This window comes from Ruditapes philippinarum, unplaced genomic scaffold (assembly GCF_026571515.1).
Source record: "Ruditapes philippinarum isolate M1 unplaced genomic scaffold, ASM2657151v2 ctg2528_1_1_1_1, whole genome shotgun sequence".
Taxonomy (NCBI): domain Eukaryota; kingdom Metazoa; phylum Mollusca; class Bivalvia; order Venerida; family Veneridae; genus Ruditapes; species Ruditapes philippinarum.
In genome coordinates, this window is record NW_026858495.1 from 126268 (window position 1) to 141624 (window position 15357).

Consider the following 15357-nt stretch of genomic DNA (forward strand, 5'->3'; position numbering starts at 1 on the left):
AAAATACATTTTGAAAAGAATATGTAATAACACAGATTATGTTTCAAGTATCCTTCACATCGATTTTATTTACTTGCTTGGTTTCAATTCTACTTTGTGTTTTGTACTTAAGATTGGACGGAAATGCAATTTGATTAAAGTACAAATAATTGAATCACGAACTCATTAAACCTTAAGAAGGGAAGAGAATATGAAAGACAAGATGTTAAGGCTTTATTCAAGACATCGCTTCGCTTCCTAATCATTTGTATAAAGCTAGCACTACCGATATCTGGATATGGCCAATTCTGATCGTGCATACTTGCAATATTTGTTGAATCCAACCGCTCAAAAACTTTTGTATTCATCCTTCTCTTAAAGGTTTTACCACAGAACAACTTTATAAAACGGCAGCACTTTCGTTATGAAATAAAACTAGATTACGGACACATTTTCAAATAAGATGACAGGTCATTTTCTAAAATTAGGACCTACACATCTACCGCATTACCTTAAATTTTTATTGCATTTTTGTAATCATTTAATTTTTCATTTCTGAGGAAAAAGTGTAGGCACGTGCCTACAGTGCCTATAGGAAGCTACGCCACTGCCTTTCATGAGCCTAAATTATCACAATTATTCCATTTTTTGACATCAAATGTCAGGGTCATTTATTACACAAATTAATAAAAACAAGAAATAAAAACTGCATTTCATCTTATATTGGCTATTTACTGAATTGTATATACACTTGAATGCTTTAGCTTTTTCTATTTTTACCTCATTTTCGGGCCAAAGTTATTTTGTTTTGTATGTGATAATGAAAAGCCTTTGTTTCAAATGTTTCCTGGCCAGCCAAAACAATTAAGTTTGTTTATCCAAAATATTCTTTTATATTACATATAATTTTTTTCTGTGTGTTTTTATTATATTGAAAATTAATTTTTTAGGCAGCAATTATATTTCTGATAAGGTAGTGGGAGGGGAAACAAACACTATAAATTAATCAATTATGACAAGTTTATACAAAGTAGATGCTGTGTTCAATGTAAATGTTGTCTGCAGATAGACATACAGACAGACATACAGACAGCACAAAACCAAAAAATATGGATTTTGTGTGATCATCATTACTGTTTAAAAAGTGCTATTTATATGCTTTTATGTATTAACCCATTACTGCATGAGTATTTTGTGAAAAATGGCTGTTTTCATTGAAAAGTCTCCCGTTAAAAGTTCAAATTGCTATAAAACTATAAAAACTTCTTCAATACTAATCAAATATGGCACAAATGTTGACTGGACCATTGCCTTTGTAACAACAGGCTCAGTCTTAAATTTCCTGTTACCATGGCAATGAGGGGACATCTCAAAATTGCCAAAAAATCACTATTTTGCGTTGATTTTTTCCATCAAAATTGATTTCAAAGTGCTGCAACTTCTCAATGGATGTCAAAGGCTTTTCAGCGTTGGTTGCAGGTTACCTTATGATTGACCTGGGGTAATTTTCAGCCGCCCCCCTTCAAACCCCCCAAACACATGGGGGTACATCCCCCTTCTGGCAACGCCCTAATGTACCTTTTTGATGGGGGGCAGCGCCGAAAAAGTGCTCACTTTTTTATCAACATTTCTCAAACATAAACATGTGTGGGGGGCCCAAATAGGATATTTTTTTCACTATTTGAGGCCAAAAAAGGGGGATGGGGGTTGGTAGAAAGTGCGTTGTTTCGCGTAGATATATATAAAGGATTAAACATTGTTAAAAAAGTCCTATTCAATAATGTGTTGAAATTTCATAAACCTAAATTTGTCAACAGTATTTTATTACCGTAGAGCTTAAAACCAAAACCATCATGCTTTTAAAAAGCAGTTTATGCATAATTTAAATATTAAGAGAAACAAAAAGGAAATCATCCTACCTTAAGTTATCCTCAAAATTGTGTCACAGGTTTGAAATCATCCACTGTAATGTCTTTATTTTTCGCAAGGTTTAACGTAAATATTTTGCTGTTACTATTGGAGCCATGCATTCATGGAATTCGATAATGATATTTACTTCCTTGTTTTGCAACATTGATTTTTAAAATTGTATACATTTCAAACTTAACAATTTAAATATAAGGCCTTTATTTAGCTGATACAAGTACATGGTGTTCGAAAATATATCAGATTTTAATACAATGTGTTAAAAACTAGTATTTTAATCATTCAGGAAAGATAAAATTGATATTTAAATCCTAGTTGTTCTTTTTCATGATTGCACAAATTTTAAACCATTACCTATACTGTAAGTTTATACATGTCCACATTGTTTAAATTGATGTATACATGTATAAGGATCATAAATGATATTTATAAATTAAAGAGGTTGTAAATCTGTTTTAAAGCATTAAGAGCTGATTAAGTAGACCTTACAATTAGGTTTTCAACTTCCATTGAAAGATTTTTATGATTAATAATATATGGGTATCTCATCAATATGATTTGACATCACCTGCATAACACTTTAAGTTTAATGATGATTTCAAGGTTACTGTTAAAACTCGGAAGTTTGAATCTGCTAAATGCTGCTCTCAAACTATCTAATCTCTTGTTTTAAACTTCTCTCAAAACTCATACTTTAGATTCCCAGCTTTAAAGCTACTTACTCAGACATAGTTGCCTGTGGTTTTTAAAGAATGACTTGATTCATTATAACATGTACACATAAAAGTTAATGTTTCTAGTTTTCATAATTATGCTCCCCAAACAATTTCGGGGGAGCATATAGTCGCCGCCTTGGCTGTCCGTCCGTCTTTCCGTTTGTCCGCTTTTCTTGTCCGGGACATAACTTTGAAACAACAAGAGGTATCAACATGAAACTTTGTAGGTAGATAGATGTCATTGAGTAGGTGTGCAGTGCACAAGAACCGTAACTCTGTCTTGCTTAATTTTGGAGTTATTGCCCTTTGTTTATTTTGACACTTTGAACTTTGTCTGGGAGATAAACTCTAAAACTATAAGAGGTATCAACATGAAACTTTGTAGGTAGATAGATCTCATTGAGTAGGTGTGCAGTGCTAAAGAACCATAACTCTGTCTTGCCTAATTCTTGCTGGTACAACCGGTTCTTGTTGAGAAATAGTTATCACCACAGAGAGCCACATAGCTTTATAGGGACAGATTAATAAAATTTAAATGATCGGCAAAATTTGTGTACTTTTTGCTTGATTTAGGTGAATGATATTTCTGGACAAGTGGAGAGTATTAAAGGGGAAGTAACTGCTGCCATGTCAGAATTAGAGAATGGTCAGGCATCACCACTAAATGTTGACTCCCCTAAACCAGTCACAAAACAAGATGCATTCTCCAGTCTTACAGAGTATATCAAAAGTCAACAATACCAAAAAGCAATACAGCTTGTCAGATCTTTCAGGTATGGTGTGGTAGGGAACTATTTAAGTATTTTGTTTTAGATATCCATAGAAAAATTTATGTTTATAAGAAATTTATTGAAACCAGTATTTAACATCAACAGCATATTAATCTGTAGAAAATCTATGACTTCTAGCCATTTTCACAAGAAAATGAACTAAAAGTACTTTTCCATATTTTTGATATCTGAAAACAGTTGTAAACATAAATAAAGGGAAAAAAATGTCAGTCTTATGCTAATTATCAAACTTCACTCTAAGGTTTCCAGTTTATTATAAGAATGTAGAAACATTTCAGGACAATGTGGCCTGGTGACATGTTTGGACAATCACAGGATGATGACCTTGTTACCCTGCTCAATGTGTTTTGTATTGAAATGGCTGAAAAGAAAACAGGTACCAGTACTGTCATATTATCAATATTTCATAGTTGTCCCCCGCCTTTTCGAAGAAAAAAGGGGGATATAGAAATAGGCTCCGTTCGTCCGTCCGTCCGTCCATCTGTCTGCTCGAGCAAACATTTTGGGTTTAGGGGCTTAGTATAACAGTAAAGAGAACAAAAGAGAACAATAGGTTCATTCCCTGATCAAAGGGTTTAGGGGCTAGTAGCCCTTAAGAAAACTAAGAAAAAAACAAAGAAAATAGCCCCTAAAGCCAAAATGTTGGACCGTCCGTCTGTCCGTCCGTCACACTTTCGTGTCCGGTCCATAACTTTGTCATTTATGAAAGGAATTTGAAATAACTTGGCACAAATGTTTATTATAATAAGACGATGTGTCATGCGCAACAACCAGACCCCTACCTCCAGGGTCAAGGTCGTATTTGCTCATTCAAGGTCAACATTGCCTATTTGAGGGTATATGTCGTGTCCGGTCCATAACTTTCTTATCTATGAAGGGATTTTGTAAATACTTGCCATAATTGTTCACAATAATCAGACGATGTGTCATGCGCAAAAACCAGTCACCTACCTTCAAGGTCAAGGTCACACTTGGAGGTCAAATATTAACATAGTCTGTTACAGGGTATATTTAGTGTCCGGTCCATAACTTTGTCATTTATGAAAGGAATTTGAAATAACATGGCACAAATGTTTGTTATAATAAGACGATGTGTCATGCGCAACAATCAGACCACTACATTCAGGGTCAAGGTCGTACTTGCTCATTCAAGGTTAACATTGTCTATTTGAGGGTATATGTCGTGTCCGGTCCATAACTTTCTTATCTATGAAGGGATTTTGTAAATACTTGCCATAATTGTTCACAATAATCAGACGATGTGTCATGCGCAAAAACCAGTCACCTACCTTCAAGGTCAAGGTCACACTTGGAGGTCAAATATTAACATAGTCTGTTACAGGGTATATTTAGTGTCCGGTCCATAACTTTGTCATTTATCAAGGGAATTTGAGATAATTTGGCACAAATGTTTGTTATAATAAGACGATGTGTCATGCGCAACAACCAGACCTGTACCTTCAGGGTCAAGGTCGTACTTGCTCATTCAAGGTTAACATTGTCTATTTCAGGGTATATGTCGTGTCCGGTCCATAACTTTCTTATCTATGAAGGGATTTTGTAAATACTTGCCATAATTGTTCACAATAATCAGATGATGTGTCATGCGCAAAAACCGGTCACCTACCTCCAAGGTCAAGGTCACACTGGGAGGTCAAATACTTACATAGTCTGTTACAGGGTATATTTTTTGTCCGGTCTAAAACTTTTTCATAGATCAAAGGATTTTGAAAATACATTGCACAAATAGTCACTTTAATAAGAGGATGTGTCATGCACAACACCTGCATCCTTACCTCCAAGGTCAAGGTCACACTTAGAGGTCAAAAATTAACATAGTCTGTTATAGGGTATATTTTGTGTCGAATCTAGAACTGCTTCCTAGTTCAAGGGATTTTGAAATAACTTTGCACAAATAGTCACAATAATAAGCCGATATGTCAGGTACAACACCTGCACCCCTATCTCTTAAGGTCAAGGTCACACTTAGAGGTCAAAGGTTAACAGAGTCTGTTATTTGGTATATTTTTTGTCCCATCCATTACTTCTTTATAGATTAAGGGATTTTGAAAATACTTGGCACAAATAGTCACAATGATTAGATGATATGTCATGCTTAACATCTGTGTCCCTACCTCCAAGGTCAAGGTCACACTTAGAGGTCAAAGATTTACATAGTCTGTTATAGGGTATATTTTGTGTCCAATCTATAACTTTTTCATAGTTCAAGGGATTTTGAAAATACTTGGCACAAATAGTCTCAATAATAAGACGTTATGTCATGCACAACACCTGCTCCCCTACCTCCAAGGTCAAGGTCACACTTAGAGGTCAAAGCTTAACATGATATATTTTTTAAATTCCGTGTTTCATTTTATTTTTTTAACAAATTAATTGTTACATTTGAAGATCTAGCATTGACCATAATTTTGGACTGAATGTCCTGAGATCCATACCTCAATCTTTTGAAATAGCACAATTTTATGCTTCATATAAAACTCCCGGGGCGGGGGACATTGGTAACTCTGTTACAAATTCTTGTTGTAAAAGATCTTGGTCATTTTTAGAGAAATCCCTTCTGTTTTCAAGCATGTTATTTATCTTAAAGAAACAAACTGCAATTATTCTTGATAAACTTTAATATTGTATCATAATTATGCCCCCTTCAAAGAAGTGGGGGTATATTGATTTGCAGTTGTCTGTCTGTCTGTCCGTAGACCAAATGGTTTCCAATCAATAACTGAAGAATGCTCAGGCCTAGGAACTTTAAACTTGGTAAGATGACTGTTATGACCAGCACATGACCCCTATTGATTTTGGGGTCAAGGGATCAAAGGTCAAGGTTACATTGACCTTGTAGGTAAAAATGGTTTCCGATGGATAATTAAAGAATGCTTAGGCCTAGGAACTTCAAACTTGGTATGATGATTGTTCATGACCAGCACATGACCCCTACTGTTTTTGGGGTCAAAGGTCAAGGTCACATTGACCTTGTAGGTAAAAACGGTTTTCGATAGATTACTAAAAAATGCTTAGGCCTAGGAACTACAAACTTGGTATGATGATTGTTCATGACCAGTGGTGGACCCCTACTGATTTTAAGGTCAGTTGGTCAAAGGTCAAGGTCACATTTACCTTGTAGGTAAAAACGGTTTCCGATCAATATCTAGAGAACGCTTAGGCCTAGGAACTACAAAATTGGTATGATAATTGTTCATGACCAGTGGTTGACCCCTTTTGATTTTGGGGTCAAGGGGTCAAAGGTCAAGGTCACATTGACCTTGTAGGCAAAAACTGTTTCTAATCAATAACTTAAGAACACTTATGCTTAGGAACTTCAATCTTGGTATGATAATTTTCATGACCAACAGATGATCCCTATTGATTTTGGGGTTAAAGGTCAAGGTGACATTGACCTTATAGGTTAAAACGGTTTCCAATCAATAACTGAAGAACGCTTAGGCCTAGGAACTTCAAACTTGCTTTGATGATTGTTCATGACCAGCAGATGACCCTATTTGATTTTGGGATCAAGGGGTCAAAGGTCTAGGTCACATTGACTTTGTATGTATAAACACTTTCTGATCAATAACTTGACAACCCATGGGCTGTTGGCTCTCAGACTTGGTAGGTGCATTGGACTTGACCAGTAGATGACCCCTATTGATTTTGGGGTTGAGGGGTCAAAGATCAAGGTTGCATTGACCTTGTAGGTAAAAACGGTTTCTGATCAATAACTTGACAAGCTATGGGCTGTTGGTCCTCAAGTTTTGAAGATGCATTGGTCTTAGCCAGTAGATGACCCCTACTGATTTTGGGGTCAGGGGAACAAAGGTCAAGGTTGCATTGACCATGTATTTAAAAATGGTTTTCTATCAATAACTGGACAACCCATGGACCATTGACCTTGAAGCTTCACAGATGCATTGCTTTTGGTCAAAAGATGACCTCAATGGACTTTTGGCGTTAAGGGGTCAGAGGTCAAGATATATAGGTAACAACGTTTTTTGATCAATATCCCAACTCATGGGCCCTTTACCTTCAAACTTCACAGGTGCATTGGTCTTGGCCAGTAGTTAACCCCTAATGATTTAAGGGTCAAAGATCAATGTCATATTGACCTTGAATGTAAAGACTGATTCTGACCAATAACTCAACAACTCAAGTTGCCTAAAAATCCTTTTGGTATACACATTTCCAGGTCTTATCATCTTATGTAATATAACAACTTGGCTGTCATTAATGAGGCATACGTGATTCATAAAATTTATGCATATATATTTTTATGCCCCCATTTCGAAGAAAAGGGGGTATATTGCTTTGCACTTGTCGGTCCGTCGGTCCGTCGGTCCGTTGGTCCGTCGGTCCGTCGGTCCGTAGACCAAATGGTTTCCGAGTGATAACTAAAGAACCCTTAGGCCTAGGAACTTCAAACTTGGTATGGTGATTGGTCATGACCAGTAGATGACCCCTATTGATTTTGGGGTCAAGGGGTCAAAGGTCAAGGTCACATTGACCTTGTAAGCAAAAACGGTTTCCGATCAATAACTAAAGAACCTTAAGGCCTAGGAACTTCAAACTTGGTAAGGTGATTGGTCATGACCAGTAGATGACCCCTATTGATTTTGGGGTCAAAGGGTCAAAGATCAAGGTCACATTGACCTTGTAAGCAAAAACGGTTTCCGATCAATAACTAAAGAACCTTAAGGCCTAGGAACTTCAAACTTGGTATGGTGATTGGTCATGATCAGTAGATGACCCCTATTGATTTTGGGGTCAAGGGGTCAAAGGTCAAGGTCACATTGACCTTGTAAGCAAAAACGGTTTCCAATCAATAACTAAAGAACTTTAAGGCCTAGGAACTTCAAACTTGGTATGGTGATTGGTCATGATCAGTAGATGACCCCTATTGATTTTGAGGTCAAGGGGTCAAAGGTCAAGGTCACATTGACCTTGTAAGTAATAACGGTTTCTGATCAATAACTAAAGAACTTTAAGGCCTAGGAACTTCAAACTTGGTATGGTGATTGGTCATGATCAGTAGATGACCCCTATTGATTTTGGGGTCAAGGGGTCAAAGGTCAAGGTCACATTGACCTCTTGGGTAAAAACGGTTTCTGATCATTAACAAAAGAACCCTTAGGCCTAGGAACTTCAAACTTGGTATGGTGATTGGGCATGACCAGCAGATGACCCCTATTGATTTTGGGGTTAAGGGGTCAAAGGTCAAGGTCACATTGACCTTGTAGGTAAAAACGATTTCCGATCAATAACGAAAGAACCCTTAGGCCTAGGAACTTCAAACTTGGTATGGTGATTGGTCATGACCAGCAGATGACCCCTATTGATTTTGGGGTTAAGGGGTCAAAGGTCAAGGTCACATTGACTTTGTAAGCAAAAACGGTTTCCGATCAATAACGAAAGAACCCTTAGGCCTAAGGACTTCAAACTTGATATGGTGATTGGTCATGATCAGTAGATGACCCCTATTGATTTTGGGGTCAAGGGGTCAAAGGTCAAGGTCACATTTACCTCTTAGGTAAAAACGGTTTCCGATCAATAACTAAAGAACCCTTAGGCCTAGGAACTTCAAACTTGGTATGGTGATTGGTCATGACCAGTAGATGACCCCTATTGATAATGGGGTTAAGGGTTCAAAGGGCAAGGTCACATTGACCTTGTAGGTAAAAATGCTTTCAAATCAATAACTTAACAACCCTTTGGCCTAGGAACTTCAAACATGGTATGGTGATTGGTCATGACCAGCAGATGACCTATTGATTTTGGGGTCAAGGGGTCAAAGGTCAAGGTCACATTGACCTTGTATGTTAAAACGGTTTCCGATCAATTAACTTAAAACGCTTAGGCCTAGGAACTTCAAACTTTGTATGATGATTGGTCGTGACCAGCAGATGACCCCTATTGAGTTTTGGGTCAAGGGGTCAAAGGTTAAGGTCATGACCAGTAGATACTTGATAACCCTTATTAATTGTTTGATCACTGGGTCAGAAGTCATGCATAATAACCTTTTCACATGACTAATTGGCTGCTGATAGGGGGCATACATGTTTTACAAACATATCTTGTTTGGTTAGATTTGAAATAACATTGTCATAAAATTGTTGCACACAACCTTTGCAGTTACAATTACCTAGTGACTAGTCATGACCAGTAATTAACCCTTATTGATTTTTGATCACTAGGTCAAAAGTCAGTCATAATAACCTGATCACATGACTAATTGGCTGGCGATAGGGGGCATACATGTTTTACAAACATATCTTGTTAATGTAGAAATGTAATTATCAAGATATTAAATCTACTATGTTTGTTATGTTTCAGGTGTATTTGTATTAACAAAGGTGGAGTTTGATATTGGTTTGTTATATAGCCAGTTATTGGACATTAATCAACAAATTAGAAACTGGACTATACCCTCTCCTCAACAGTCATGCACAGGAAACAACGACTTATTGGACTCTAGTACATTATGATAATGTTTATGTATTCTGAACATGACAAAAATAACTACAATTTATTGGACTCAAATAAATAATGATGGTAGAATGAATTCTGATCAGGACAGAATACTATAGTTTATTGGACTTGAATAGATAATGATTGAATCACAGGATTTAGTAAAGAAGTATCACATATTCTGATTATGGCATTTATATTTTCTTACTTTGTGAGAATTTATAAAGACAGTAAACATGGCTTAAAACACTTAAAGAGTAGCGAATATTGAGTACTGCTTAAGCCGATGCTTGAGGGAGTGCGGGATGATGCATTTTTCCATTATCCCTTACAGACTCAATAAAACCGAGTCTGCAATGTTCATGTAATTTTGTTGTAATTGATGATTACAAGGGATCACATTTTTACAGACAAGGATTGATTTTATCTCATTGTTCGGTGATTGTTGAATGTGTATTAAACTCACTTGAGGTGTTTATATTTTGAGAATACTAGTAAACTAATTATGTGGGATGAAATAGAATAAGTATACATCCTTATTGCTAAATTTGGGACAATTTTTGTATATTTTTTTAATGATATATCATATGGTAATGTGTGAACAAAAATGTATATTTTTTTTTGTCAAGCACAGTCATAGTTATAGTGGGTCACCTGTGCTAGGCTTTTTCTACATCAAACAATCAGGGTACCATTACATTTCATAATTGAGCAAAATTAAATTGTTTAATGTCTACTTATGATATGATAAAATGATATGTTTTAACAATTTTCTACTGAGAACAAAATCATGTCATGTTACTTTATTTGTAAGAATTGAAATTTGTTGTTTGTCCTTCTAAACACGTTAATGTTAATTAGAAAGGTTGTAGGCTTTGTTAGAGAAATATTTGTTGTGATATATACAGTATGTCACTATTGTAAATTTCCACATATTGTTGTACATGATCATTGTCAACATGATACATACAAACATTAGATTCCACGTAGACTATATATAAATGAATTTTTGTTCATCGAAATCATGAAAAAAAATAATGATAGTGTATGAGATGCATTGACAAATAAATTGATAAAATAAAATGCAATTTTTTTTAAACAAATTATCAACAAAGACATGGGAATAATTTTTACCTGTTACAGATTTTAACGCTCTAAAATCGTGTAATATAATGTGTGGCAGATGTAAAACAATTTCAAGTTCCCTATACTTCACTGCAGTGCTGTTTTTAAAGGATCATTGATCATGTTGATTTTAGTGTTGAAAATTTAATACTGCTTAAAGAGGCACGATCCATGCTGCATCAATTTTCACACAAAAGTACAATTTTAAATTTATTTCTGAGTATATTTCTCAATAATATTTTGAATATCTCTGTTTTAAGTGACAGAGTTGATCTATGTAAATAAACTCAAATTTAATGTTTTTATACTTTTTTGGACCTTGGTGGGGTTCCTTTAAATGCAGACACATTTAAACAGGTTTATAATAAAGGTTGATGAATATATTTAAAATAAAAAAAATCATTCGCATCTATATCTATTATTGAAACGTTATAGCTACATACACATCTTTTTCCTACTAGGTCTTTTTATTTGAATGTGCTAATTTAGTAGTTTAAGTTATTTATAAATTATTTCTGTGTTATATCTTGTGTGTGTCTTTGAAAAAAATGATGGAAAAGCCAATCTTCATTTTGGTATATTCAAATTAATATAATATTTATTTGAAAGGTATAATTTACTGCACTGTTTGCCATATTATTTCAGTAAGTGTACATTTAGATTCTGAAAAAGTATATAATCAAATATTAAAGCATTGAATGATGAAATGCTCCTTATTTTATTTTAAAATAAATAAGAACGTTTTTTTCTTCTCCGTAAATCTTCGGAGCAATATGGGCATTATTGACAATTCTCTAGACCCAGGCCATATATACTTCTATTTATGTATACAGTCAGTAAATCTTTGCAAGCAGTTAATAAGATGGATACCCCCTCATTGCACAGTTTTGTCTGGCGTAAAACTGCTTTACTGTTCAGTTATCAATCATGGCTTTAATTATTGGCTAAAAAGAAAACAGGTACCAGGATTGTGAGTCATTGTCTCTTTGTCCTAGTCACTCCTTTAAGCCATTATATCAGCAGTTTTAGTTTGTCTGGATTTACTATTAAACTTTCTGGATCTGCTCTTTTGTTACCAAAATTTGTATTTTTACCAACATGCTTTTGATGTGTATTGATGTATTTACTTTATCTAAATGTACTTTTTTAATTATCAGTTTTTTTCATTTCACAAAACGAATTGCTTTTTAGCTATTGTTAATCTTGATGACAACCCTTTCTCATTCTGTGTGTTTCACTACATTTACAAACATATTGTTTTATCTTATTTAATACAATTGAACGTGTATAATGATTTCCTGATCATGTAATTTCCACATCTATTTTGTCTTTCAACATATTCAGATTTTTCACATTTTCATGCCATTTTTATGATGATAAAAATAGTATTTTTATTAGTCATCATTATCCCATAACTTAATTGTAATATAAAACCTAATGTATTGATAGAATTAAATTGTAAAAAAACATTTTATTAACTTTTGCTGTTTCTTTACCTTATTTTAAATGTTTGTTCTTTTGTTTCAATGTCAGGCAAAAATAACATTTCTTGCATTTTATATTTATAATAAAGAAAGCATTCATTTGATGAACATCAAGGTATACAATGCGAGTTCTTTATTTAAACCTCTTAAAATGCATATATTGTTAACAACAAACCAATGCCACCAGCACTTCCAGCAGTATGAAAATAGGTTATACTGTATACCCAAGTTTTTTACAAGTCTCTCTATGTTGATATTGTTTGTAAGCCTCATCAAGCAGAGACTCTATCAATACGTCCATCATCTTATAAGACTTTAAACTGTAAGCATTTCATTATAAGCGTTAACATATCAACATTCATTTAATCAAAAAATAAAAGTTTTAAATTGAAAGTAGGAGTCCATTAAATATTTTTTTGGACTCCTAATGAAAGTGCACGCAATTATGACACAATATATAGTTTATGTATGTTTAAGGTTATCACACTTGTTTATGTCCAAGTTTTGGGGCAACGGTAATTTCTAAATTATCATTCATAGCACATTTTGTTATCTTCACTCCCATTCAGTACATCATTTATTCAATGATTCTTCTTATCCGAATTATCCTAGACACAAGTCGTGACAGTTTGGCAGCACGTCAGATCTTAATTCGCCTATCAAAGTATTTTACATGATATATATACACAGACAGGGATACATTGTAAGGAAGGGAGGTAATTAAGATGCACTTGTTCATTCGTAAAACAGCAAATGATTTTAATTAAATGTGAAAAATCTCCCTTTAAACCTTCTGTATTGAAAATATTTTCTTTGTTTAAGTTTAACTATATTTATTTAAACTTGAATGTGAATGAAGGTATCCTTGGTAAACTTTTGTTATTTTTTATATTTATGTCCAGAATATAGTACAGTTTATTAATTTTAAGTTTTAAAAGCCTTTTGAAAAAGTGTTAATTATACATCCAATATCTTAAGTTCATGCAACTCACCTTGTAGTCTGCTTCTCGGAGCTCAGCAGTACATGTTCCATAGGAGAAATCGAACCTACGAAACTTCGGTTGAAGGGCAAACACTTTATCGATTAAACTTGTTTTACCAGTCTGTGTCATCGACCCCCTCCCCAGAGGAACCTCATCACAGGAGTATAACACCGTGTGCTAGCAGTGTTATTGTTATACAGAACCCTGGACTGATGGAGGAGCAAGAAAATAGTCCCATGACTGAATCTGTGTAAAAAAATAGTAATATTACAAATTATATACAATTCAATTATAATTCTTTATGTCACAAATTACAGCAAATACACAACCAAAGCAGTTTATTTGTTTCCCTGTATGTTTGAAACGATCTCAGATTCCTGGGCTCAAGATCACAGGTGACGACATTGTCCTGTACCATCACATGCTACTAGAAAAAAAAGAACCTGGATGAAAAAATTTCATAGTGTAATAAAAGAAGGTATATCCAATGGCGGAAAAAATTGAACTTTCTGTTTTCAGAGCAAAAATAATAATATATGAACATAAATAATATAAGTCGTTAGTTTTTTCTGTCATCTCCTGGATGCATGCTGTTTTTAACATCAATGATTCGAATATTTTACATATCCCTTTTATATTGCGGATTAGCATATTTATTTTCAATTTACATATCCATATTATATTGGTTGACTCGGACTGTAGTTGTTATCACAATGATAATTACTGAATGAGGGAGACTTTCCTATTTCAGACATAGTGTTGACAGCATCTGTAGTGATGACCCAGATTTAGTCGACCTTGGAGCAAGCGCTTCATCTGTAACATTTCCAAACTTCCTTGTCAGCTATGTGTACTTGATGAACCAAGGTGACGAGGTTGACAAACGTGGAAACAACACGTGTCAAAGGTCATCTCAGAGTCATCTGTGACCAATACAGTTTATACGTCGCAGATCTTCCCCAAACTTTACAGGGTAACTGTTTCTCTTAAAGCAACACACCCATAGATTCATGCTAATTTTCATGAAAATTTTAAAATGTATTTAAAAGTAAAAGTAAAATATTGCGAAGTGAACAAAGAAAATAATTTACTCATTGCAAAGGGCTTACAACCCATGTAATTTACCAAAAAGAAGTCAAAACATGTAAAAAAAATATCACTTACTGTGTTATTCTCGCTGTAGAAATATGGTGAAAAAATATTCTCAGTCATAATCACACATAACATGGAAATTATTACTTTTTTCTTAAAATTTCAGTACATTTTTCACAAGTTTAATTTCCTTGACATATTTTGGCTCATCTAGAAGCATGCAGCTTTAATTATGGATACAATGTCTAGTTAAATATTACATTAAATTAGAGCAAAATATATACAACACTTATAGTAGAATTGATGCATATGGTTATGAGCTTTTGAAATTCGAAGATTCACTCTTTTCTGCCCTAGACTTGAGCGTTGTTGATTCTACTACATGCCTGGCCTGTTTATACATGGAGGGGCACTTGAGGTCTTCCTCCACCAGTCAAGCTGGAAACTCGCCATGACCTTAACTGTGTTTGTGTGACGTTAAACCCAACTAAATAAACATAATGTCACTTTAATATTCAAGTTTATACATTATTTACAGGAGCTGAGGAGAAGACTTGCTACATTAACTAAAGATGCTGTGTATTATATTTCCAAAACAGAGGGACTGAAAAATATTGGAGCTCAATTATATATCCTTTGTAAAGTTTAGTTTAAGTATGATTTGTAGTCACAAACTTGCATTAGTATTTAAGAAGCCTCAGCTTTGCATTTATTCCTAAAACTATAAATATTGGCATTTCCCTTGCTGAATTTGTTTTTGTTACAATGAAGACTAAATTTGAAA

The 15357-nt window shown here is 34.4% G+C and overlaps 2 protein-coding genes and 1 long non-coding RNA gene across 4 annotated transcripts in view; 2 read left to right on the forward strand and 1 right to left on the reverse strand.

Annotated features, from left to right (window-relative positions):
* The window catches only part of LOC132753339 (protein furry homolog-like), a 105668-nt gene extending 95747 nt beyond the window's left edge, over positions 1-9921 (forward strand). Inside the window, exons 65-67 of the mRNA XM_060743779.1 lie at positions 3195-3394; positions 3691-3788; positions 9755-9921. Of these exons, the coding sequence (XP_060599762.1) occupies positions 3195-3394; positions 3691-3788; positions 9755-9906 (450 nt within the window). The 3' untranslated portion in view covers positions 9907-9921. The remainder of the gene's footprint in view (positions 1-3194; positions 3395-3690; positions 3789-9754) is intronic.
* Positions 1-15357, reverse strand: part of LOC132753335 (uncharacterized) — a 33440-nt gene that overhangs the window by 6030 nt on the left and 12053 nt on the right. The window contains exon 1 of one of the 2 annotated variants that reach the window (XM_060743775.1): positions 1899-2093. The exons of the other annotated variant lie outside the window; for it this stretch is intronic. The gene's annotated coding sequence lies outside the window, so the exon portion shown is untranslated. Of the gene's footprint in view, positions 1-1898; positions 2094-15357 lie in introns of those variants that run through there. 2 annotated transcript variants of the gene reach the window in all.
* On the forward strand, positions 13390-15247 carry LOC132753338 (uncharacterized). The gene is made up of 3 exons (XR_009628942.1): positions 13390-13731; positions 14233-14454; positions 15112-15247. It is a non-coding gene; the product is annotated as an uncharacterized LOC132753338 (long non-coding RNA).